The sequence below is a fragment of the Salmo trutta genome, chromosome 33 (genome assembly GCF_901001165.1).
Source record: "Salmo trutta chromosome 33, fSalTru1.1, whole genome shotgun sequence".
Taxonomy (NCBI): domain Eukaryota; kingdom Metazoa; phylum Chordata; class Actinopteri; order Salmoniformes; family Salmonidae; genus Salmo; species Salmo trutta.
The window spans coordinates 21,954,936-21,981,296 of NC_042989.1; the positions used below are offsets into that span (position 1 = coordinate 21,954,936).

General features: G+C 45.9%; 1 protein-coding gene across 1 annotated transcript; it reads left to right on the forward strand.

The window, feature by feature from the left end:
- Positions 1 to 242: 242 nt before the first annotated feature.
- eif2ak4 (eukaryotic translation initiation factor 2 alpha kinase 4) lies at positions 243 to 25,558 on the forward strand. The gene is made up of 39 exons (XM_029730314.1): positions 243 to 619; positions 756 to 871; positions 1,175 to 1,277; positions 1,428 to 1,601; positions 1,698 to 1,778; positions 2,028 to 2,176; positions 2,266 to 2,366; positions 2,478 to 2,635; positions 2,753 to 3,291; positions 3,810 to 3,925; positions 4,071 to 4,225; positions 4,386 to 4,819; positions 4,916 to 4,979; positions 5,065 to 5,154; positions 5,450 to 5,572; positions 6,105 to 6,209; positions 6,449 to 6,515; positions 6,616 to 6,695; positions 7,011 to 7,112; positions 7,230 to 7,280; positions 7,471 to 7,707; positions 8,095 to 8,170; positions 10,168 to 10,289; positions 10,489 to 10,538; positions 10,656 to 10,824; positions 13,621 to 13,737; positions 13,874 to 13,939; positions 14,125 to 14,295; positions 14,443 to 14,577; positions 14,676 to 14,783; positions 15,054 to 15,182; positions 17,689 to 17,775; positions 17,997 to 18,109; positions 18,215 to 18,273; positions 18,653 to 18,756; positions 19,140 to 19,208; positions 21,371 to 21,415; positions 22,170 to 22,285; positions 25,102 to 25,558. Exons 1-39 carry the CDS (start codon positions 485 to 487, stop codon positions 25,157 to 25,159), a joined length of 4,974 nt encoding a protein of 1,657 aa, XP_029586174.1. The 5' UTR covers positions 243 to 484; the 3' UTR covers positions 25,160 to 25,558.
- Positions 25,559 to 26,361: the final 803 nt, after the last annotated feature.

The window sequence follows — 26,361 nt, forward strand, 5'->3', positions numbered from 1 at the left end:
GCCACCCGACCTAGTATTGAGTCACTTGAGACAGGAATTATTGGCCTTGATAATTACACAACAAATTGTGGTTGCAAATTGTGGTTAATAATAAAGATGTCAGGTGGACAGATGTGTGATGAATGGGATTGCATAACTTCAGTTTAATGTTTTATTTCATTTTTCTTTAGAGATGTGCATTACTGCCATCTACAGTTATGTTTTGGAAATGTTACGTAATGACGCTACATCTGCGACGGCACGTATGACGCCTGCCATGCACCAGCGTTGCGACTATGTTGTGATTCCGTGGTGCTGTCAATGCTGGAAGTTCAACGTTTTGGAATCAGATACATTATTGATCGCGTAACTTTATCCAAGGTTGATATTGTAATGTTTCTAAGTAACAAAAGACGAGTGTTACAATAGGTTGTAAATAATTCGCCTCGATATTAAGACGGGTGTATGCGCGAGACATGAGTGTCCATGTAGCTCAGCTAGTAGGATGAGTTGTCATCAGACTTCTGCAGCTGGGAGTGGGACCGAAGACTATTCTGTTCAACAGGAAAACGAACTAGAAGCGCTTGCATCCATTTTTGGAGATGATTTTCAGGATCTGCGGAATAACCGTCCATGGAAGGTAGGCCTACTTTCAACACAATTGTTTGATGAATAGAGTTCCTGATTGCTGACTTGCTAATGCAACGTGGTGTTGATTACACCAACAGGAATTCCTATATTTGTGTCCTTCTGTGTTCTGCTTTCTCCTCATTCAGATCAAAAGGCCACCCGAGGTATACCTGTGCCTGCGACCTAACGGACTAAGCAATGGGAAGGAAAGTTATGTGACAGTGGACTTGCAGGTCAAAATCCCACCAACGTACCCAGATATGTGAGTATCATTAGATCAATCCATCGATGGAATGCATGTCATACAGTATATCTTGCCCTAGATTCAGATGTATAATGTTAGATATTTCCTAGTGTACACCGCTGGGGCCACGTGTAGTCAGGCCAGCTGTTGCTGTCTGATGAAATATAATAACAGCCGCCACCTCTGGCATTAGGATACTGTGCCTGATTTGTACGTTCAACGTGTCTTTTGGTTTGCTACAATCGCCTAATCATTTCATCTGTCTGGAACAAAATGGTATATGTTTTTAAGCATTCATTCCTTTGTTTGTTTGGGAGACAGGCCTCCAGAGCTTGACTTGAAGAATGCCAAAGGTCTCTCCAATGACAACCTCCAGAACCTCCAGACAGAGCTCACTAAACTGGCTGCAGAGCGATGTGGGGAGGTGAGATAGACTTTTACAGGCCGGCAGACAGATGACCAACATCTCCACTCAACCCCTTGACACTACAATGATCATTTTGCTTTGGTCACGTCTTTGTGTAAGTCTCAAAATGACATATTTTCTCCATCACCTCCCCCTCTCTTCCCCCAGGTGATGATCTATGAGCTTGCGGACCATGTCCAGGGGTTTCTGAGTGAACACAACAAGCGTCCGTCCAGCTCCTTCCATGAGGAGATGCTGAAGAACCAGCGGCTGCAGCAGGAGAGGCTAGCCCTGGAGGAGCAGGCGCGACTGGATCAATGCCGCAGGCAGGAGGAGCAGACGGTGAGGAGGAGACACACACACACACACACACACACACACACACACACACACACACACACAAATGTACTATATCTTTAAACCCTTTCGCCTCTACAGAAATTTGAGATCATGGCTGAAATCCAAAGAAGAGAGGAGGAGAAACGAGAGGAGAAGAAGAGGAAAGAAATGGCCAAACAGGTGCCTTCATAATCTTCAAATGTTTACATTTAGCCAACTCACTTTTTTAGAAGATAACCAATACTTCTTATCCCTCTTTGGAAAAGTGACGGACTTTAGGTTTTTAGGATACTGATCATCAATTAATATAATATTGTTTGAAACCAAATTAATTAAAATCATGCTTGACTTGACCTACATATTAAAAATAAACCTCCATACAAAACAGAGCATGAAATGTAAACATATTCTGGCTTTGTGACTGCCCAGGAGCGCTTTGAGAGTTTGGACCAGCCTGCCGTAGAAAGTTGTTCTGTATTGGGCAGCTCATCTTGTTCCCCTGGGCCTCCACCTGAGCCCACCGAGCCCAGAAAAGGGGCCAACCACCGGAGACGAACCAACTCGAACACCCGCCACAGGCATGGACCAGCAACATACATTCCTAAGATATAGCTCTGTGCCTGAACTACACTGAGCTAACTCTGCATGTTGTTTTTGTTGTCACCAGACGGGACACATACAGCGAGGATAGCCAACGCTCACAGGAAGTGCTTCACTTCAGCAACAGTACCCTGGGGGACATCGTAGTGCATAGAGGGAAGTGCCTGGGTAAGCGATTATAATTTCCTGTAAATCTCTCGTTGTTTTGTATTGTAGCTTACTGTACTGTCAGTGTTGAGTTGTGCGCCTCAGTATGCTATGTGTCTGTGTCTCTGGCAGGGGAGAGTGAGAGGCTTGGCCGTAATGTTTATAATGCGTTCGATGCGACCAACGGAGAGTTTGCTGTAGTATACGAGTGGATCCTACGCTGGAACAAGAAGATTGGCAAGTTCTTCACCAGCGAGGAAAATGGCAAGATTGACAGTTGTAAAAAGCAGGTGAGTAATTCCTTGCTGAGATCCTTCCTGACATCAGATGCTATAGTCATAGATTTCAAGATATTGTAACACAGATGCCTACACACTAAGTAATACCCTCTGTCCATTTCTTTATAGATCCATGGAGCAGAGAGTGAGCTGAACTCCCTGCTGAAGCTGGAGCACCCTAACCTGGTGCACTACCAGGCCCTGAGCTCCAGTGAGAGGGATGACTGCCTGGTGGTGGACCTGCTGGTGGAGTATGTCGGGGTCAGCAGCAGTCTGAGCCAGAGCCTGTCCAGCCAGACCGCCATCCCCCTGGAGCGCCTCCGCCTGCACACCACCCAGCTCCTGGCTGCCCTCGACTACCTCCACTCCAACTCTGTTGTCCACAAACAGCTGGGCGCCTCTAGTGTGCTGCTGGACCACCAGGGCAATGTGCGTCTCACAGACTACAGCCTCTCCAAGAGACTGGGTGACATCTGCAATGAGGACATCTTTGTGCAGGCCCGCGTGCGCTTCTGTGAAGACATGCTTCCCACCAAGGCTGGGAAGAAAGGGGATGTATGGAGCATGGGGCTTATGCTGCTGGCACTGAGCCAGGGGAAGGAGGTCAGGGAGTACCCTGTGTCTGTGCCCACCAGCCTGCCAGCTGATTTCCAGGACTTCCTTAACAGGTACGTCTGCCTGACAATAACCATCAACTCAGTTTGGCCAGACAGCTAGTCTCAGTGACAGCTAGACAGCCCAGTCTCAGCCACGTCTTCCATGCCTGGACCTTCTCACTTTTTTATGGTGGCAGTCAATTAAAACTAGTATTTTTCTGTGGTTAAATTAAAATGTGTTTTACAGATTATGACTCATTAGCACATGTTTTTTTGGATATCTAGCTAGATGATTTAGGAAACATGTCAGCTTTACTATTCTTTTGATAGAAACCAGGCACACTGCACATGCAGGTTCATTTTGATGTATTTAACTTTCCTGTGCCTTTTGGCCTATTGTCCTCCTATCATGGACAATGTGTTAATCAGGGTTAGGTTGTGTGGATGCAGAGTAACACAGTGTGGACCAGATATTGATGGCCACAGTGGGCCGTGCCAGGAATCCCCTACATGAATGTTTCCATGCGTAATGCAACGTTCACTGTTTGTGTGTGTGTGTGTGTGTGTGTGTGTGTGTGTGTGTGTGGTAGGTGTGTGTGCCTGGATGATGCTGACCGCTGGAACACCCAGCAGCTCTTGGACCACCCCTTCCTCAACCCTCCACTTCCAAAGACCCCTCTACAGTGCCAGGATTCTAGTCCAGAAGGTGACAACTTCTCTTTACAAAGTTCAGAACAGAGCCACTAGATATTTTCAGTCTTAAAGTCTATAACGTTGTCAAAAAATTGTTACCCTTCAGAGTTCTGATTCACCATATAGAATCCTGACTGGTGTATTCTGTCCTCTCCCAGACAATGGGGATGACTTTGCGTCATCGGTCATCCCTCACAGTCACATCCTCAATGCCCCGTTCAGCACTGGGCTGCAGAGGCAGTTCTCACGCTACTTCAATGAGTTTGAAGAGCTACAGCTGCTGGGGAAAGGAGCTTTTGGTGCCGTTATCAAGGTAAACCATGTTTAATATAGCATAGCTGACAGTAGCTTTCATAGCCTTCCCCTTTTCTTTTAGTCCATGGTTATTGTTCACATAATGTTTGTATTCCCTTGTCTCCCCACCCATCTTTGTTTCTCTTTCTCTCTGTCCATAACGCTCTCTTTGTGTGCAGGTCCAGAACAAGTTGGATGGCTGTTACTATGCTGTGAAGCGTATCCAGGTGAACCCAGCCAGTAAGCAGTTCCGTAGGATCAAAGGTGAGGTGACGCTGCTCTCGCGCCTCAACCATGAGAACATCGTCCGCTACTACAACGCCTGGATCGAGAGGCACGAGACCCCCTCCACGGGGGTCCTGAGCTCAGACAGCTCCGAGCCCAAGAGCACAGCGGAGAAACTGCCCCAGGTCCGAGCCCCCTCTCTGCGACTCAACGAGCTGGGCTTCAGCATTCTTGACAACGTGGAGGACAACGCCCCTCCCCCCGCCCTGGCCAGCTCGGTGGAGTGGAGCACCTCCATCGAAAGGTCCTCTAGCGCCAAGTGTAGTGGCCACGAGACCAGCGATGAGGACGATGATGATGAAGAGGATGTCTTCTGTGCCTCGTTCCTGTGAGTTCCTCTGAGGGTACATCTGGTGCAGTGCCCTGTGCACTTGATATACTGAAATAAAATGCACTTTTTGATATCTGTTTTGTTTGCGTCTAGCCCATCAAACAGTGACTCAGAGAGTGACATCATTTTTGACAATGGGAATGGCAGCATATCTCAGGTTAGTGTTCACATTATTGCCATAGTGTGTGTTACTAGTGTGTACAATTTCACCAATTACATTCAATGTAATCTCCATTCCTTAGGAGGAGCCAAGCAAGAGAGTGGGGGGTGACACGATAGATAGCACAGACTCGGAGAGGCCACAGCTCATAGCACATTACCTTTATATCCAGGTAAGGCTCAGTTCACTAGCACTTAACTAATACCACAGTAGAGGGCACTGTTTTATGTCTGATATCTAACCCAGGGGTTCTCAAACATTTTGGGCCGTGACAGAAAATGAATCAGGGACCCCCTCATAATCAGAACACAACTTATGTATGTATGTATGTATGTATGTATGTATGTATGTATGTATGTATGTATGTATGTATGTATGTATGTATGTATGTATGTATTATTTTTTAAAACAATTGTTGATCTGGCCGTGGACACCCTGATCTAACCTGTGTTCTCTCCTCCCTCCAGATGGAATACTGTGAAAAAAGCACTTTGCGAGACACCATTGACCAGGGCCTCCATCAGGACAACAGTCGCCTGTGGAGGTTCTTCAGGGAGATCCTGGATGGCCTGGCCTACATCCACGAACAGGTCTGTCTGCAAAGCCCCATCTCCCCTAATCAATGTCCCCTTCAGAGTGCACTGTAGGGTTCAATGTCTGCTTCAGGGTGTGGAACAGAGATGTCATATTAAGATCATAGAGTTGGAGAAGAGTGGAGAGAGAGAGGGTACTGTCCTGTCCCATTCGGTTAATAAGGAGGAAGTCCAGGACAGTCACTGCTTGTGATTATGTTGTTCCACTCCAAGTATCTGCTAAATCTTCAGATCCCAATGTGAAAGAAAGGTTTTGCTAGGTTCATGGTGGGACATTGATATGGGATATCATTTGTGCTGTACGAAGTGTTTTGAAATGTGTTTGATGCAAAACGGTGTTTTAAAGGATCCTCTTCTCGTTTTTTCAAACGCTCAAATGTTCTGGCATACATGTTCCTTCCTACCTCTACACCAAGAAGCCAAGCTGTCACAGCACGGCCCAGAACAACAATGATTACGCGTATGACATGCTTCCAGCCATGGTTCCAATTAGCACTAATTGATCACCTCCCCATCACCCTTCCAACAGGGGATGATTCATCGAGACCTCAAGCCTGTCAACATTTTCTTGGACTCTCAGGACCATGTGAAAATTGGAGACTTTGGCCTGGCCACAGACCATCCTGCTAATGTGGTATGCCTTAATGTCCTCAGCTTCGCTGTCTCCTGGTGATAGAGATGAATGAACTGATACCTTGAAGTTCATGTTGAGGTCTATAAGTGGAATTTTGACACTGTATCAAGTTGATGTATTTCTTGTGTTTTCTGTCTTAATGTCAGAATTGTAATGTGTTATTTCCTTCTCTGCAAGCCCAAATAAGTCAAGAATCAAACAAATAAGTGGTTTTGACTGTACATTTAATCTCCTCATAGGCTGCAGCGGGTAAACTGGATATTGAGGAGAGTGGCTCTGTTCTGATTCTCAAATCGGACCCAACAGGTACTGAGAAGCAACATCCTTCCACATCAAACTGCCCCAAGTGTTTCAGGCTTTGTGACTCTGTTAAGCTCATATTTTCTACCTTGTTATTTCTGAACAGGGAATATGACTGGTATGGTTGGTACTGCCTTGTATGTCAGTCCAGAGGTGCAAGGAAATACTAAAGCCACTTACAACCAGGTAAGAAATACAATACGAATGGAACAAGCACCAAAGTCAATTCAGAAGAACAAAATAGAGGCATTGTCTCAGTACAATCATTCATCAAAGATCTCAAAAGAAGTCTCAAAATAATTATACTCTCTTATAATGACTTTTTAAGGCCCTTGACTCCTGGGTGGAGCACAGACTAATGTCCTCCGTCATTTTAGGCAGTTCAAGGTTTTCCCAACGGTGTTACTGTGTTCTCACTAGGAAATCTATCATTCTGAATGGACTGTATGAACCTGATGTAAAGGGGAGAGGGTTCAACCCGTGATCTGTGTTTCTCCTCAGAAAGTGGATCTGTTTAGCTTGGGTATCATCCTGTTTGAGATGTCCTACCGGCCCATGACCACCGGATCTGAACGCATCTCAGTCCTGAGCCAGCTGCGCATGGTGAGTCTGTCCAGCAAAGGGAACACCGATAGGTGTGGGGGGGGGGGGGGGCACGGGAAGGGTCTCAATCACTCATCTCTGATCACTGTCCCATTACTCTGTCATTCCACTCTGCAGGAGGACATCCACTTCCCTGAAGACTTCCCTGAGTGTAAGAGTGGAATGCAGGTGACTAAGGACATATTCAAATCATGTTACACAAGTTATACTCTCAGCTCTGTGAATTTTTGTGAAGCTATGTATAAAGTAGAAGTAGTTCACATTATAGTCCGACGATGGGAAGTTTAATGAAACCAATCTGAGTGACATTACACAGTATGGGCCGATTGACTGATCCTTAGCCCTGTGTCTATCTCAGAGGAAGGTGATTGGCTGGCTGTTGAACCATGACCCGGCCCTGCGTCCCACGGCCCAGGAGCTCTTGAAGAGTGATCTGCTGCCCCCGCCCCAGATGGAGGAGTCAGAGCTCCACGAGGTCCTGCAGCACACCATGGCTAACGTCAATGGCAAGGCCTACCGCACCATGGTCAACCAGCTGTTCTCCCAGAACACCTCCCCTGTCATGGACTACACTTACGATGTCGACCTCCACAAGGTACTAGGCTACTGCTCTGGCCAAGACACTGACACATTGGACCAGACCCCTCAAACCTGACCTAGCCACACTAACACAACACAAAGCCAACCAGACGTTAAAGCTTGGGTACGATTATTTTGTCTGCCATTTCATATAGCCTCAAATCACTGTTTGTGACAGACAAGTATTGGAGAATTTGTCTTGAATGCTCAGAATAGAATGGTCCAAAGTGGGAAGAGCTACCCATCTCCTCCTGTAGGTGTCACTGTAGACACAGTAATGATGCTGGTCCTGTGTTCTGCTACAGCTCTCCTGTCATCTGTTCCACATAATGCTGGGATTGTTTAAGCTTTAATCGATGCCTTTTGATTCATAACAGACTGCGTTTGTTTTGTTTTGCTGCAGGGTAGTTTTAATTTCAACAGTGCTAAATTGCAACAGTATGTGTACGAAACAATTACCAGGATCTTCAAGAAACACGGTGAGTCCGGACTTTTTTTGTCCCATTTTAAGAGCTGAAGTCTTGTTTACTCTCTTGTGCAAACGACTTGACCCATTCCACTCTAACTCGCTGTTATGAAGACCTCACTGGGGGCCTTGACTTAAACATCTGCTCCCATATATACTGTTGTCTCTAGTGACTATAATTCTTAGCAGATGTTTGGTTATATACACTGCTCAAAAAAATAAAGGGAACACTTAAACAACACAATGTAACTCCAAGTCAATCACACTTCTGTGAAATCAAACTGTCCACTTAGGAAGCAACACTGATTGACAATAAATTTCACATGCTGTTGTGCAAATGGAATAGACAACAGGTGGAAATTATAGGCAATTAGCAAGACACCCCCAATAAAGGAGTGGTTCTGCAGGTGGGGACCACAGACCACTTCTCAGTTCCTATGCTTCCTGGCTGATGTTTTGGTCACTTTTGAATGCTGGCGGTGCTTTCACTCTAGTGGTAGCATGAGACGGAGTCTACAACCCACACAAGTGGCTCAGGTAGTGCAGCTCATCCAGGATGGCACATCAATGTGAGCTGTGGCAAGAAGGTTTGCTGTGTCTGTCAGCGTAGTGTCCAGAGCATGAAAGCGCTACCAGGAGACAGGCCAGCACATCAGGAGACGTGGAGGAGGCCGTAGGAGGGCAACAACCCAGCTGCAGGACCGCTACCTCCGCCTTTGTGCAAGGAGGAGCAGGAGAAGCACTGCCAGAGCCCTGCAAAATGACCTCCAGCAGGCCACAAATGTGCATGTGTTTGCTCAAATGGTCAGAAACAGACTCCATGAGGGTGGTATGAGGGCCCGACGTCCACAGGTGGGGGTTGTGCTTACAGCCCAACACCGTGCAGGACGTTTGGCATTTGCCAGAGAACACCAAGATTGGCAAATTTGCCACTGGCGCCCTGTGCTCTTCACAGATGAAAGCAGGTTCACACTGAGCACATGTGACAGACGTGACAGAGTCTGGAGACGCCGTGGAGAACGTTCTGCTGCCTGCAACATCCTCCAGCATGACCGGTTTCGCGGTGGGTCAGTCATGGTGTGGGGTGGCATTTCTTTGGGGGGCCGCACAGCCCTCCATGTGCTCGCCAAAGGTAGCCTGACTGCCATTAGGTACCGAGATGAGATCCTCAGACCCCTTGTGAGACCATATGCTGGTGCGGTTGGCCCTGGCTTTCTCCTAATGCAAGACAATGCTAGACCTCATGTGGCTGGAGTGTGTCAGCAGTTCCTGCAAGAGGAAGGCATTGATGCTATGGACTGGCCCGCCCGTTCCCCAGACCTGAATCCAATTGAGCACATCTGGGACATCATGTCTCGCTCCATCCACCAACGCCACGTTGCACCACAGACTGTCCAGGAGTTGGCGGATGCTTTAGTCCAGGTCTGGGAGGAGATCCCTCAGGAGACCATCCGCCACCTCATCAGGAGCATGCCCAGGCGTTGTAGGGAGGTCATACAGGCACGTGGAGGCCACACACACTACTGAGCCTCATTTTGACTTGTTTTAAGGACATTACATTAAAGTTGGATCAGCCTGTAGTGTGGTTTTCCACTTTAATTTTGAGTGTGACTCCAAATCCAGACCTCCATGGGTTGATAAATTGGATTTCCATTGATTATTTTTGTGTGATTTTTGTTGTCAGCACATTCAACTATGTAAAGAAAAAAGTATTTAATAAGATTATTAATTTCATTCAGATGTAGGATGTGTTGTTTAAGTGTTCCCTTTATTTTTTTGAGCAGTATATATACATGTTATAGACCTTTATACAGCTGTGATTCTTTATTTCAGTTGTTTATTCAGTTTCTATATTATCTGCTTCATCCAGATATATATTATGAAATATAAAAAGTAGATACTGTACATGGCTAAATTTGAACTTCCATATTGTGTTTGAGGTTATATTTTTATGTACATTAAACTTATTAACATACATTAAACATAGTGTTTCTGTGGCTGTCTGTCCAGGGGCTGTGCGTCTCCAGACCCCCCTGCTGCTCCCCAGGAATAGGAAGTTGTATGAGGGCAGTGAGCTGGCCTGCTTGATGGACCACAGCGGTATGCTTGTCACCCTGCCCTACGACCTCCGGGTGAGCATCAAGAAGCAGGAAGTACTACACCGTTAACTAGCCCTCAGTGATCGTGGCACGCAATCAGAATGGACTAGAGCCAGGATAACCTCAGGACAACCCTGGAACATCCTAGGGACTAACTGTCTGTTTCCACATAGGGATTTATTGTAGTCTTGCATGCACTGTTTATTGAGTCTCTCTTTTGTCTCCATTTCAGATGGCATTCGCAAGATTTGTGGCCAGAAATAATATTACCAACTTCAAGAGGTAAACCTCAAAGTCCGGAGTCAATCACTGAATTCTTGAGTCTATGCATGTTCAGTCTTTGCATGTCATCCGAGCATGTGTTTATATCCAGCATAATGTAACGGGGTGTGTGCGCAGGTGGAGCATCGAGCGTGTGTTCCGGCCCAGGAAGCCAGACAGGGCTCACCCCAGGGAGCTGCTGGAGTGTGCCTTTGATGTCATTGTCCCTGTCACCAACAGCCTGCTGCCTGACGCTGAGACCATCTTCACCATCTCAGAGATTATCCAGGAGTTTAGTGTCCTGCAGGTACAAGTACTGGACCACTTCCTGTCTGGCTCAATCCTTTCACCATGTTACTACCCCTGTCACAGTCTAGTTCAGGTCACAGACCGTACTGTCCTTCCCTTACAGCAGGTCACAGACCTGTTCACTCCCTGGACACTACACAGGGATTTTTCGGCCATTGAAATTCTTGGGTGGGAAAAATGCTTTCAGTGTAAACGTAAACGACTAAAACCAGATATAAAGAATGTAGAAAGGATAAATGACCTATATAATCTTTGAGAACTAACAATCACCAAAATATAATCTAGACAGTCAGGGAGAATTTGAAAATTCTAAAAAACAATTTACTAGTATAGTTAGAACACAGCCATTGCAAAATGCATAGAATTGCAGGAAATTAGCTTTAAAACTTAAAAATCTTCTCTCAGCTCCATGGCAGAATATGTAAAATTACACCAAATTTGTTTTAAAACTGCAACATTTCTTCTCGGTTGCATGGCAAAATGTGTATTATTGCATGAAATTGGCTTTAAAACGGCATAAAATGTATCTTAGCTCCATGAACAAATTTGTAGAATTGTAGGAAATTGGCTTATAAAAGCAAAGATGTCTCTACAACGTCAAGATGGGGGCCTCTAAAATGTTCTCTAAAATTCAGCCAAGCCGACCGCAACCCCTGCCACGCTCACCACCTAAGCACCGTTTTGATCCAGAAAAAACCTGGGTACAGTAGGCCCAGTTCACTCAGCATGAGCCCAGTCCACCCCAGCCCTGCTCTGTTACAGCCAGAGGATCACCATGGCTCCAAGCCCCTCTAAAAGGCCCTCTCCCTGATTGCACCATTTACTGTATATTCCCTCTCTTTGTGTGAGAAAGCTGTTAAGAATGTGTGAGTCACTGAATGAGAGAGCAGCAGCCAGCCTCTGTGGCCATTTCACTGAGCAGTCCTCCTACCGTAGTGGTTTAGGGATGAGAAGTCCTGCTACAGTAGTGGTTTAGGGATGAGAAGTCCTGCTACAGTAGTGGTTTAGGGATGAGAAGTCCTCCTACAGTAGTGGTTTAGGGATGAGAAGTCCTCCTACAGTAGTGGTTTAGGGATGAATGGTCCTCCTACAGTAGTGGTTTAGGGATGAGAAGTCCTCCTACAGTAGTGGTTTAGGGATGAGAAGTCCTCCTACAGTAGTGGTTTAGGGATGAGAAGTCCTCCTACAGTAGTGGTTTAGGGATGAGAAGTCCTCCTACAGTAGTGGGTTAGGGATGAGAAGTCCTCCTACCGTAGTGGTTTAGGGATGAGAAGTCCTCCTACCGTAGTGGTTTAGGGATGAACGGTCCTCCTACAGTTGTGGTTTAGGGATGAACGGTCCTCCTACAGTAGTGGTTTAGGGATGAACGGTCCTCCTACAATAGTGGTTTAGGTATGAACGGTCCTCCTACAGTAGTGGTTTAGGGATGAAGAAGGCCTCCTACAGTAGGGGTTTAGGGATGAAGAAGGCCTCCTACAGTAGGGGTTTAGGGATGAACGGTCCTCCTACAGTGGTGGTTTAGGGATGAACGGTCCTCCTACAGTAGTGATTTAGGGATGAACGGTCCTCCTACAGTAGTGGTTTAGGGATGAGAAGTCCTCCTACAGTAGTGGTTTAGGGATGATCGGTCCTCCTACAGTAGTGGTTTAGGGATGAACGGTCCTCCTACAGTAGTGGTTTAGGGATGAACGGTCCTCCTACAGTAGTGGTTTAGGGATGAACGGTCCTCCTACAGTAGTGGTTTAGGGATGAACGGTCCTCCTACAGTAGTGGTTTAGGGATGACCGGTCCTCCTACAGTAGTGGTTTAGGGATGAGAAGTCCTCCTACAGTGGTGGTTTAGGGATGAGAAGGCCTCCTACAGTAGTGGTTTAGGGATGAGAAGTCCTCCTACAGTAGTGGTTTAGGGATGAACGGTCCTCCTACAGTGGTGGTTTAGGGATGAACGGTCCTCCTACAGTGGTGGTTTAGGGATGAACGGTCCTCCTACAGTAGTGGTTTAGGGATGAACGGTCCTCCTACAGTAGTGGTTTAGGGATGAACGGTCCTCCTACAGTAGTGGTTTAGGGATGAACGGTCCTCCTACAGTAGTGGTTTAGGGATGAACGGTCCTCCTACAGTAGTGGTTTAGGGATGAACGGTCCTCCTACAGTAGTGGTTTAGGGATGAGAAGGCCTACTACAATAGTGGTTTAGGGATGAACGGTCCTCCTACAGTAGGGGTTTAGGGATGATCGGTCCTCCTACAGTAGTGGTTTAGGGATGATCGGTCCTCCTACAGTAGTGGTTTAGGGATGAACGGTCCTCCTACAGTAGTGGTTTAGGGATGATCGGTCCTCCTACAGTAGTGGTTTAGGGATGAACGGTCCTCCTACAGTAGTGGTTTAGGGATGAACGGTCCTCCTACAGTAGTGGTTTAGGGATGAGAAGGCCTACTACAGTAGTGGTTTAGGGATGAGAAGACCTACTACAGTAGTGGTTTAGGGATGAGAAGGCCTCCTACAGTAGTGGTTTAGGGATGAGAAGGCCTTCTACAGTAGTGGTTTAGGGATGAGAAGTCCTCCTACAGTAGTGGTTTAGGGATGAGAAGGCCTACTACAGTAGTGGTTTAGGGATGAGAAGTCCTCCTACAGTAGTGGTTTAGGGATGAGAAGGCCTACTACAGTAGTGGTTTAGGGATGAACGGTCCTCCTACAGTAGTGGTTTATGGATGAGAAGTCCTCCTACAGTAGTGGTTTATGGATGAGGATTGTATTTGTGCTCAGGTGTAATGGTGTATTGGTTGTGTGGTGTTAGGAGAGGAACTATCACATCTACCTGAACCACACCAGTCTGCTGAAGGCCATCCTGCTACACAGCGGAGTCCCAGAGGACAAGCTGAGCCACGCCTCCAGTATCCTTTGTGAAGCCATGGTTAGTACTCCGCCCACCGCACTTGGGCAAATGAAACATACACCATGCATGCATAGATTGTGTGGTAGAAGTTTTGTCCATAACATCTTTGTTCTACCACTGGAACTATAAAATGGTATCCTGTCTCTGTTCATAGAGTGAAAAGCTGACTAGGCGAGAGGTGGAGGCCAAGTTCTGTAACCTCTCTCTGTCTAACAACAGTGTAAGTATCTACTGTTGCTTCTGGTGTTTTATGACATGTCTGGTGAAATCATCAGTATGTCCACTTTGACTCTGCTCAGATACTGGTCAGCTTTTCTTCAACATTGCCTTGCTCTCAGCTACAGATACTGTATTTTCTCTCTCTGTTCAGATCTGTGTCTGATGTTGTCTGTCTTGCCCTGCCAGTTGCAGACGCTGTATAAATACATAGAGCAAAAGGGAGACCTTCGGGACCTGGTCCCCCTCATCACCTCTCTGACCAAACAGAAGACTGCCGTTACCCAGCTGGCCAAGCAGGGCCTCAGAGACCTGGAGGAGCTCACTGGTCTGCTCAAGAGACTGGGCGTCAAGCTGCAGGTACTGCTACTCCCTCTCTCTCTCAATCTTGATTGTTACCCCAGGTGTATGAAGTGCATGGAAGAATGGTATTGAAATGTGTTTTGTTGTTGAGTGAGTGAGTGAGTGAGTGATTGATTCTCCCTCGTGTGTGTGTGTGTCTTTTAGGTGGTGGTCAACCTGGGTCTGGTATATAAAGTGCAGCACCATTGTGGGGTCATCTTCCAGTTTGTGGCCTTCATCAAGAAACGCAGACGCACAGTGCCAGACATCGTGGCTGCAGGAGGGAGATACGACCACCTGGTAATGCCCCCATCCTACCCATGCCGCCAACGGATTATGTCCCAACTTAGGTCCTTGGAAGTGTTGAACTATCAGGGTTTCTGGTTCTCTTCCTGTAGATCCTTGAGTTCCGTGGCCCAGCGTCCTCTGCTCCTGTCCCCTCGGCAGTAGGGGCCAGTGTGGCTCTGGACAAGGTCTGTGCTGCCCTGGCCAACATGGAGGAGCCGGTGAGAACACTTCATCAGTGATAATGACCCACAGACACAGAAGGTCATATTTGAGGATGGCTTATTACTTTCAGCCTCCATTAAAGTTATTCTCTGTTATTATCCTGCCTCTAAAATGTAGCTGTTTTGGGAAAGGCTCTACTGTATATTTCTATACTGTAGAATGACAGTTGATGGGTTTACCCCTGAACCCTCTGTAATCAAATCAACTGAAGTTTTGTTGAGCTCTGTGTATGTGTGCATGTTTAAACCTAACTCCCTGTCTCCTAGCCCTCTATCAGTTTGTGTGATGTGCTGGTGGTGCCTGTAGGCCACACCTCTATGGGCAGGGCCATCAATGTGATCCAGAAGCTGTGGACAGCAGGAGTCTCTGCTGACATCGTCTATGATGTGTCACAGGTAAGTGATGAGCAGCCTGTAGTGCCTTCTGCTGTGACAATACCTAACCAACAGGGGGCAACACCTTTATTCTATTCTACCCCACATGGACAGGGGGTCCAAACTGAGTTATTTACCTTGACTGTCTGGACCTGTAAACACTCAGGGGAATGGGATCCATTTTGAGGTTACTTGTATAAGCCTGTTAGTGTAGCACGTTTAATAAATACGATTAAATACTACTCTGTTACTGTATAGAGTTTTCCAGGCAGTTTTTATTTTCAGTTTGTAGTTGAAGTCTGTTGACCAACTTTATCCTTGAGAAGAGTTTCAATGTGTTCCAGTGTACTTGTTGTCATCCTGTTGCATGTGGGTGGTGTAGTGTGACTGCTGTTCTGGTGCCATGCCTCGTCCCATTCTTCATGTTTATGTGACAGCCGGATCTCAGGCCAGGAAGCTGTATGTCACTACTGCTGTGTGTCTTTCTCTGGCTGGCCCCCACAACCTGGCGTTAGCGTGCAGCTGACAGCTCTCCTCTCTCTCTTTCGTTGAAACTTTCCCTCTTGTTCTCTTCTGTTATCCTCTTTTCCTCTGTTTACCTCACCCTTTTCTCCCTTGTCCTCTCCATCATTCCTTCCACCCACTCCAGTGTCCTCCCTCTCTTCTCTACTTTTCATTTGATCTCTTCTTTTTCTGTCTCTGTGACTCTCTATAACGTCACTGATTGCCCAACTCCATCCCCCTGAGCCCCAAGCAGCAATTAAAAGCTTTGCTTTGTCTGAGCTCACGCTGCTCTGCTGGAGAGGAACAACATGTCACTCCAAGTTGTTAGGGATGCCTGCCTTATGGACCAGCCAGCCAGCTGGGGGGAGGGGGTAGTGTGAGAGACAACATCCAATTGTTCAGAGTTTATTAAGTGCTGAGATTCTCCCCTCCTAACACCTTTCACATGCACTGTTTTTACTAGCCAAATCTCCAGTAAATTATTATTTATGGTCCGGAGATGGTTCCTTTTAGCTTTTCTAGCCAAATATGGTGAACCCTATCTGTGGTCAGCTGGGAGGCATATGGCCGAAAGCTGGTCGACCTTCAGGCATCCACAGTGGCAGAGCTATAGCCTCGGCAGTCTCGGAGAGAGAGCTGCTGTGAAGAAGCTGGTGGGGAGAGAGACCGCTGAAGAGCAGAGCAGAGAGGTGATATACAGTACAGGGATTGTTCCTCAGCAGAGTCCGTCTGCTGCTCTGTTCTGACTCAGCATTGCCTGCCAGTTGAAACCTGTCTGTATTTGATTAGGATAAATCAGCTCTGCTGCTCACACACAGCCACGGGTGAGTGCACTACCCGGACAGGACCAGGTTTGTGCAATGGGCAGAGTTGCTCTCCGTTCCAAGTTAAACTTGGTTCTCCGCCACTCTGGAGGAATTTATGAGGCACAAGTGAAGCGTTCCCCCATCACGCATTTCATTTTCCAGGCTTTATGCTGCCGTGGCCCAGTGGTACCTTCCACCCCTGCTCTCTCTCTTTCTCCCACCACATCACTTGCTCTGATCTCAGTGTAAAATGGGGGAGTTTTCTGCTTTTATTATTACATTCCTGCCGTGTTGTCCAACACGTACGGCACACACTCTCCGTTTGCACAGGAACTGATGAGTCATAGGAAAGCCACTGAAGCCTGCCTGAACCCAGCTTTCAGCACACCACTAAACCACCAGGACTGCTTACAACTCTTACTCTTAAACAGACAGCCCACTTTGATAAATACGCCACAAACTAACTTTCCCATAACCCCACTGTCATATTACAGGAGAAACATGGAGTTGAGGGAGAGCTTATCCTAAAACTAATTCACTGTATAGTGTTGAAGGGGTCCACTTGCTCACTGTAACCACTTAACTTTGAAGCCCACTGTTACCACAACCCCTATAGCAGGGATCATCAACTAGATTCAGCTGCAGACCAATTTCTTTCTTGAGCGGATGGTTGGGGGGCTGGAACATAATTCCAAATCATTTGTAGATTGCAAATTGACCACAAGAAGCCCAAATAGATGTAATATTTGACTAAAACAATAATTTCAAACCTTGACTACATTTGTATATGATCTATCTATTAAGCGTGGAAATACTTGGGAACAGATTTCCCAAATTAAAATCACTTGAAGCTGATTTCCTGGTGTTTTTTATGTCCAACAATGAACAATTAAACTTTTTTGTGTGGGGGGGGGGCCCGGAGAATTTTGGGGGCCAAATAAAACCCTCCGCTGGCCCAATTCTGCCCACAGGCCACCAGTTGGGGAACCCTGCCCAATAGCAAGTACATGCATGTCACAATTCACCAAAACCATACAGTTGGTCAATCCACATATAGTAGTAGTAACAGAAAATGTAAATCTTGGTCTAGAAATAGGTTGCAGGATCTGGAGCCCGTTGGGACATCATCTTCTTGGGAGCAGTATATACCATATTTTCACTTGGCTATTACAAAGTAGTGTTTTCTTCCCCTCTGGATCTGACTGTGTTGTGTTCAGTCCCAGGAGACTCTGCTGGAGCACTGCAGACAGGCTGGCATCACCTGCATGGCCCTGGTCTCAGACAAGGAGGGGAACTACATCAAGGTAATAATATTAACTATTCATTTATATAAAGCTTGTCCAGATGCTCAAAGCTCTGAGGGCAAACGGGGTGGTGAAAATCAATATTAGGAAGGTGTTCCTAATGTTTGGTATACTCAGTGTATATGGTATTGATATGAATTCCCTAAAATGTGAGAATTTGGAGTGAAAGTGTGTTTTGGAAGCAGGTCTGATTCCCCTCCCTATCCCCTGTGTGTCCCCAGGTCAAGTCCTTTGAGAAGGAAAGGCAGTCAGAGAAGAGGATTCCAGAGTCTGACCTTGTGGATCACATTGTTCAGAAATGTCGGACCAAATTCTATGAGGAGAAAAATGTCAGGTGACAACACGGTTTACTAACCCACGCACAAACTCTGTTCTAGACTTCCAGTGAAATTGGAGCTAGAGACTGACACAGCGGTGTTGTTTGTCTCTCTTCCAACAGGGAAATCTCTGAGACTGTCTCTCTTCAGAACTCCAAGGGATCACTCGTTAGTACCTCAGGTACAGTTAAACAGCCTCTTGACCCTGTGTCCAAGGATGACCCCATTACCTTTGACAGAGAGCAGAGCAGTAATTATGGTCCTCTGGTTTCCTATGAACCTCCTTTGTTCTGGGTTTAAGTCCCTACATGGTGGCCGAGCGATGGTGAATATGTGAACTGCAAAGTGATTAGTGGTAGTGTTACATTTCTCACCACCTCTGGCTCAGATGTACAGTAGATATAAACCTTAATACAACACACTGGACTTATTAGTCTGGCTAACAATGATGGCTTCTCAGTCGGCTGGTGTCTGTGGGTGGTGGTGGGAGAAGGCTGTAACAGCTCTGACATATTGCCATGGTCTCATTAGGATTGTGTGTGTGGTGTGTGATCTGACAGGATCATCAGAGCAGCACGGGAGCAGTGCCTCTAGTAACATAAACGTGAACCTCCTCACCCCGGAGAAGGTGTCCTCTAGCACCAGACGACGCTTTGAGACCCAGGTCTGTCAATCAATCACACCTGTCACTCACACCTTTCCTGGAGTAGGCTATAACAGACAGAAAGACATACACAACAGACAGACGGACCGAGCCAAGCCCAGTCATGCAACCGATCACGAGACCGGGACAACCTCGCCGCCTCTCTCCCTCTCTGGCTGTGCTTCCCAGCTCTGTGTCACTGTGGCGTTCGTCACAGTCAGACAACACACCGCCTTTTACAGGCCGCCAGCCCAGGCATAAACCCCATTGGCTCGCGTAGAGATGGATTGCATGTGAGGATGAAGTGGCTTTTGTTTTCCAGTTTCATTGTGTTCATGGGAGCAATTACTCCTTTTCCCCCTCTCTCTCTCTCTCTCTCTCTCTCTTTCTCTCGCTTTGTTCAGATACAAACCAGATTGCAGAATCTAGGTAGCAATTTACAGAACAAGAGCAATGACATCGAAGTTCTGGCTGTAAGTCATTTTCTGTTTTCCCACCTCTACACCTTATCTGTTGAATCCATGTGTGAAATAGATCTGTGTGTGAAATAAGGACAGATGTTAGCTGATCAGTTGGACTAGTGGTTTTCCCCTCTGTTTTTCTCTGCACTGCAGAGGGGTTTACAGAGCTCTCCTGGAGGTAGATGGCTACAAAATGATTCCAGTTGCTCCAAAGCAGAAAACAGAAGGAGAGAGCATGTCATTTGGAGCTAAATTGCTAGCATATTTTGTTTATTTGTGGTTTTGTAGTCGATTTGAAAAGAGATATTCACAGAGTAAATTATACAGTGTATTATTTACTGATACGACATAGTCCAAATACATTTGTCATTCCATATGTTTGTGAGGATCAGAGGGTTAGAGGTTAGATGCTGGAGTGTGAGGTATTGAAGCATAACAGACATATTCACCTTGATGCCAGTATGTATTTACTCAGAGCTAGAAGTCTGCTTCCAGGTTACATCAGCAGTAATGCTACCCGTCTGTCATAGGTAATACCCGGAACTAAAGAAAAAGGCAATTTAACCAAAATATAAAGGCATAGATTGAAAATCAGCACTGACAGTTCTATGATTTCCTGCCAAGGACATTTTACAGTGGTGCACTCAGTGGTGGTGAGAGCACCGTGAATGAGTTACAGTGGTGGTGAGAGCACCGTGAATGAGTTACAGTGGTGGTGAGAGCATCGTGAATGAGTTACAGTGGTGGTGAGAGCACCGTGAATGAGTTACAGTGGTGGTGAGAGCACCGTGAATGAGTTACAGTGGGGGTGAGAGCACCGTGAATGAGTTACAGTGGTGGTGAGAGCACCGTGAATGAGTTACAGTGGTGGTGAGAGCACCGTGAATGAGTTACAGTGGTGGTGAGAGCACCGTGAATGAGTTACAGTGGTGGTGAGAGCACCGTGAATGAGTTACAGTGGTGGTGAGAGCACCGTGAATGAGTTACAGTGGTGGTGAGAGCACCGTGAATGAGTTACAGTGGTGGTGAGAGCACCGTGAATGAGTTACAGTAGTGGTGAGAGCACTGTGAATGAGTTACAGTGGTGGTGAGAGCACCGTGAATGAGTTACAGTGGTGGTGAGAGCACCGTGAATGAGTTACAGTGGTGGTGAGAGCATCGTGAATGAGTTACAGTGGTGGTGAGAGCATCGTGAATGAGTTACAGTGGTGGTGAGAGCACCGTGAATGAGTTACAGTGGTGGTGAGAGCACCGTGAATGAGTTACAGTGGTGGTGAGAGCACCGTGAATGAGTTACAGTGGTGGTGAGAGCACCGTGAATGAGTTACAGTGGTGGTGAGAGCACCGTGAATGAGTTACAGTGGTGGTGAGAGCACCGTGAATGAGTTACAGTAGTGGTGAGAGCACCGTGAATGAGTTACAGTGGTGGTGAGAGCACCGTGAATGAGTTACAGTGGTGGTGAGAGCACCGTGAATGAGTTACAGTGGTGGTGAGAGCACCGTGAATGAGTTACAGTGGTGGTGAGAGCACCGTGAATGAGTTACAGTGGTGGTGAGAGCACCGTGAATGAGTTACAGTGGTGGTGAGAGCACCGTGAATGAGTTACAGTGGTGGTGAGAGCACCGTGAATGAGTTACAGTGGTGGTGAGAGCACCGTGAATGAGTTACAGTGGTGGTGAGAGCACCGTGAATGAGTTACAGTGGTGGTGAGAGCACCGTGAATGAGTTACAGTGGTGGTGAGAGCACCGTGAATGAGTTACAGTGGTGGTGAGAGCACCGTGAATGAGTTACAGTGGTGGTGAGAGCACCGTGAATGAGTTACAGTGGTGGTGAGAGCACTGTGAATGAGTTACAGTGGTGGTGAGAGCACCGTGAATGAGGAATAATGAACAAAGTCAATGTTCTGCTCTGACTAAATTGCTACAGCACAGTGTGCAAATGATCTTCATGACCTTGAGCTGAGGGAACTGAACCTTCTGTTTTGTGCGATTGTGGAATGTGTCTTGAATATCTATAGCTAATATTTGAGTGCTGTGTCTGAGGTCACATATACTTCCTAAGGAAAGGGACAGCGTGCTATGTACAGTGTGGACTGGGATTACATGGTGAGATACAGTAACATCCGTTGTGTTAGTGGAGTCTAACGCACCTTCCTTTGTTGTTCCGTCACAGGTGGACCTGACAAAGGAAACCCTCATCAACTTCCTGTCTTTGGAGGTCTGTACCCAGCTCTGCTTATCATGACCTCTGTCTGCACAACCAATAAAGTACACCTTGGCAGGATGGAGTAGGGGAGGGAAGGAATGGAGGTCAGGCCTTCGGAGAGGAAAGATAAGGGAGTCCTGACTTCTTTTGCTCTGTCTGGGGAGGGGAGTAAACACCACAGAGTTACCCAACTATCAGCTGGGACAAGGTGTGAACACTCACATTCCAAACTCCTGGCTGCAGCGCCTGCCAAACCAAGCAGAAACCCCTAGCTTTCATTAAAAAAAGAGAATGTAAATGATATGGTGTTAAACATAATAAAGATTAAAAAAATGCTCCGAACACAAGCTTATGTTAGCAGACAAAGCGTAGAATGAATGGCAACTTTATACAGTTCCCCTCTCACATCATACATGGCTTTGTGATTGAGTGTCAGAGAAAACAACTTACAATACACAGTGTGCATGCCCAGACCCACAGGAAACCCTGCATCACACTGACTAATTACCCCACAGAGCATTGAGGGCCTGAGACTCTAAACTATCCTAGCAGCTTTACTGAACCGCCAGTCTCAACAGGCAAAAATATACAATGTTTAAAATCCACAACCCGCAGATCTATCTTTGATATTTCCCCCCCATTAACTGCAGATGGTGGAGTCTCCGACACGGTAACTTCAAATACAATAACAACCGTGTTTGTTTGATCACAGTGGCTATGTTGAATATCTGATTGCTCTCTCTCTTTGCCACTTCTCTCTCTGTAGTTTGATGGAGATGAGCCGTTCGATATCAGTGTTAAACATCTGCTGTCGCGTCTCCCCAAGCAGCGCTACCTCAAGTCCATCTGCGAGGAGATCCACCGCTTCAAAATCATGAAAAGGTGCGTAGTTGTACCTGTGGTTACTGGGCTGTTTTGAACAGCGTATGGGTGTCTCAGGGCAGGTGAGCCCAGCCAGAGTGTGAGAGCAGGGCAGTATACCCCATCGCCTCACCCCTGTGTGCTCCCTGGGCCTGACTCAGGCCCAACATGCCTTTTTATTAAAAATCATGAAACCTGAGGAAAACGGTAGAGATCATTAAAGGCCCTTTAAAAACCAGACTTCCTTTTATGACCAGCAAACACCAGAAAACCCCCGCCCACACCCCAGGTGTGTGGATGTCAGTCAACTCTTCAAACGAATCAGGTCAGAGATAACTATAGTCTCTAAAACAACTCCTCAGATGATCATGTCAGAGATATCTATAGTCTCTAAAACACCTCCTCAGATGATCAGGTCAGAGATATCTATAGTCTCTAAAACAACTCCTCAGATGATCATGTCAGAGATATCTATAGTCTCTAAAACACCTCCTCAGATGATCAGGTCAGAGATATCTATAGTCTCTAAAACAACTCCTCAGATGATCAGGTCAGAGATATCTATAGTCTCTAAAACACCTCCTCAGATGATCAGGTCAGAGATATCTATAGTCTCTAAAACAACTCCTCAGATGATCATGTCAGAGATAACTATAGTCTCTAAAACACCTCCTCAGATGATCAGGTCAGAGATATCTATAGTCTCTAAAACAACTCCTCAGATGATCATGTCAGAGATAACTATAGTCTCTAAAACACCTCCTCAGATGATCAGGTCAGAGATATCTATAGTCTCTAAAACAACTCCTCAGATGATCATGTCAGAGATATCTATAGTCTCTAAAACACCTCCTCAGATGATCAGGTCAGAGATATCTATAGTCTCTAAAACAACTCCTCAGATGATCAGGTCAGAGATATCTATAGTCTCTAAAACAACTCCTCAGATGATCAGGTCAGAGATATCTATAGTCTCTAAAACACCTCCTCAGATGATCAGGTCAGAGATATCTATAGTCTCTAAAACAACTCCTCAGATGATCAGGTCAGAGATATCTATAGTCTCTAAAACAACTCCTCAGATGATCAGGTCAGAGATATCTATAGTCTCTAAAACACCTCCTCAGATGATCAGGTCAGAGATATCTATAGTCTCTAAAACACCTCCTCAGATGATCATGTCAGAGATATCTATAGTCTCTAAAACACCTCCTCAGATGATCATGTCAGAGATAACTATAGTCTCTAAAACACCTCCTCAGATGATCATGTCAGAGATAACTATAGTCTCTAAAACACCTCCTCAGATGATCAGGTCAGAGATATCTATAGTCTCTAAAACACCTCCTCAGATGATCAGGTCAGAGATATCTATAGTCTCAAACAACTCCTCAGATGATCAGGTCAGAGATATCTATAGTCTCAAACAACTCCTCAGATGATCAGGTCAGAGATATCTATAGTCTCTAAAACACCTCCTCAGATGATCATGTCAGAGATATCTATAGTCTCAAACAACTCCTCAGATGATCAGGTCAGAGATATCTATAGTCTCTAAAACACCTCCTCAGATGATCAGGTCAGAGATATCTATAGTCTCTAAAACAACTCCTCAGATGATCATGTCAGAGATATCTATAGTCTCTAAAACACCTCCTCAGATGATCAGGTCAGAGATATCTATAGTCTCTAAAACAACTCCTCAGATGATCATGTCAGAGATAACTATAGTCTCTAAAACACCTCCTCAGATGATCAGGTCAGAGATATCTATAGTCTCTAAAACAACTCCTCAGATGATCAGGTCAGAGATATCTATAGTCTCTAAAACACCACCTCATATGATCAGATTTCCATTTGGAATCTGGGGGAAGGATTTGGACTGTTTGTCTGTCTATTGTCTGGTTGTTTCCACTGTGAGTGACACCTAGAGTCCTGGGCCATAGGCCAGGTCACAGGCAGGGCTAAAGCCCCACTGCATGCTGTCTACAGGAGCCTGGGCTAATACGAGCCTCACTGCCTATAGCCCTGCTCAAAGACTCGGCTAAACTCTCTTTTTTTTTGCGCTGCCTAGCTTTATTTGGATTCTCAGAACAAGGAGCCTATGTAGGATTTGATGGATGTTCTCTTTCATGAATGGGGATAATGTAGGAGAAAGCTAGAGCCTCTTTCTCTGGTTCCATCTGAGCTCTTCGTAGACTGTCCAGAGCAGTTGGTTTTAATTTCCTGTGTGTACTGTGTGTCTCATTCACCGTTAAGGGAAAAGTGTTTACTGACAAATTAATGTCATTTGGGCTCGATAACAATGGAGATATTCACAGTGGGTGTTTTTGTGTTTGTTTTGGCTGAAACTAGCGCACAGAGAAGACCAGATGAGTGGGCCAAAGGCCACAGTAGTCAACAGTTACTTGGCTGCACTGTGCCTGTAAACTACCCATAGGGCCCCACAGTCATTGAGCTGCCCCAGTCTTACAGCTACAGCCACTATTTCATGTACTTCAAAACAGACTAGCTGCCCCCCAGGTCATCTGAAATCCCCTGTAAAATAATGGAAAGCTAGGGCCAATAATGATCAAGGTGACAATGAATAGAAATAGTCAAATTAGGCTGTTTTTACACAATGAACTGGCCAGTTAAACAGACTTTACCTGGTGTGGTGGACTTACACAAGAAAACAGTTATAGGTTATTGTCTGTTTTTGATGTCCATAGCAAGTGTTATACATTCCCTTTGCATATGGAAACATCAACAGTCTGCTAGTGGACACACGGTGGGGTTGTTTTGGACATACATTTAAATGTCAAGTTTTTGACTTGAGGAGTGTGTTGTCTTTGCAGGGTTGCTGTGGTGGTTTTGTACAGCTACAGGGATGATTACTACAAGATTCTTCTGTAAAACCGAAGATGTTTCTGCCCAGGACAAGCTCCAAGCTGCTCCCAGCACAACGGGCTTCCTGTGCTTTTCAATTTACTGAAACAGTATCTGTTTGAAGAGGTTGACAGCTTTATTCGGTGACTTTTTCCTTTTCAGAGTGAACCCAAATTCAAAAGTAAACTTTTACTATGTTGAAATGTAATCCAGGTACAATCAGCTGTTACCCTGAAGCTCACAGCATTGTGTTATTCCCTACCACAAGACGGTTCCTAATCTTACTGTACCTGCCTTAATGGAACAGCTCATACATTCTGAGGAGGAAGGGGTTTTTGATTGCAGATAACGTTTCCAAATTAATGTCCAATTCCATATTTTTTAAGTGACATGATTAATAATGGCAATAAATCACATTTTCCCTCAGTTTGTGGTTCTCTTCTTTGAGAAAGCAGCAGTCTGCGAAAACAATGAATGTGTTCATAAAACAGCTCAAACCTTGGATTTAGCTGAGAAACTTGATAATTAGCTGTGGACTGTGGATATTCTTTTACTGAGAGCTCTATAGGGTGTTTGACTAGTACTCTGAATTTCCCCAAATTTTCCTGTTGAATGTGACCTCTGATGGTATCGAAAAGCCGTTGTGACCACACTAATAATTGGTTTAACCGTTATGCTGTAAGAAGCTAATCTTTGGAAGAAATCTCCTTAAATGGTTGATTTCTTGTGTTTTCTGACCAATCTTCAAATCAAATCAAAATCAAATGAAATGTATTTATATAGCCCTTCGTATATCAGCTGAAATCTCAAAGTGCTGTACAGAAACCCAGCCTAAAACCCCAAACAGCAAGCAATGCATGTGAAAGAGGCATGGTGGCTAGGAAAAACTCCCTAGGAAAAACTCCCTAGAAAGGCCAAAAACCTAGGAAGAAACCTAGAGAGGAACCAGGCTATGAGGGGTGGCCAGTCCTCTTCTGGCTGTGCCGGGTGGATATTATAACAGAACATGGTCAAGATGTTAAAATGTTCATAAATGACCAGCATGGTCAAATAATAATCATTGTAGTTGTCGAGGGTGCAACAAGCATGTCCGGTGAACAGGTCAGGGTTCCGTAGCCGCAGGCAGAACAGTTGAAACTGGAGCAGCAGCATGGCCAGGTGGACTGGGGACAGCAAGGAGTCATCATGCCAGGTAGTCCCGAGGCATGGTCCTAGGGCTCAGGTCCTCC

What these genes read in the sequence shown, in the direction of transcription:
- eif2ak4 (XM_029730314.1), top strand. Translation starts at nt 485, where the DNA reads ATGAGTTGTCATCAGACTTCTGCAGCTGGGAGTGGGACCGAAGACTAT. An exon ending in AACTCGAACACCCGCCACAG is followed by an intron (nt 2,177 to 2,265) that starts GCATGGACCAGC and finishes TGTTGTCACCAG; the next exon opens with ACGGGACACATACAGCGAGG. An exon ending in ATCACTCGTTAGTACCTCAG is followed by an intron (nt 18,274 to 18,652) that starts GTACAGTTAAAC and finishes GTGATCTGACAG; the next exon opens with GATCATCAGAGCAGCACGGG.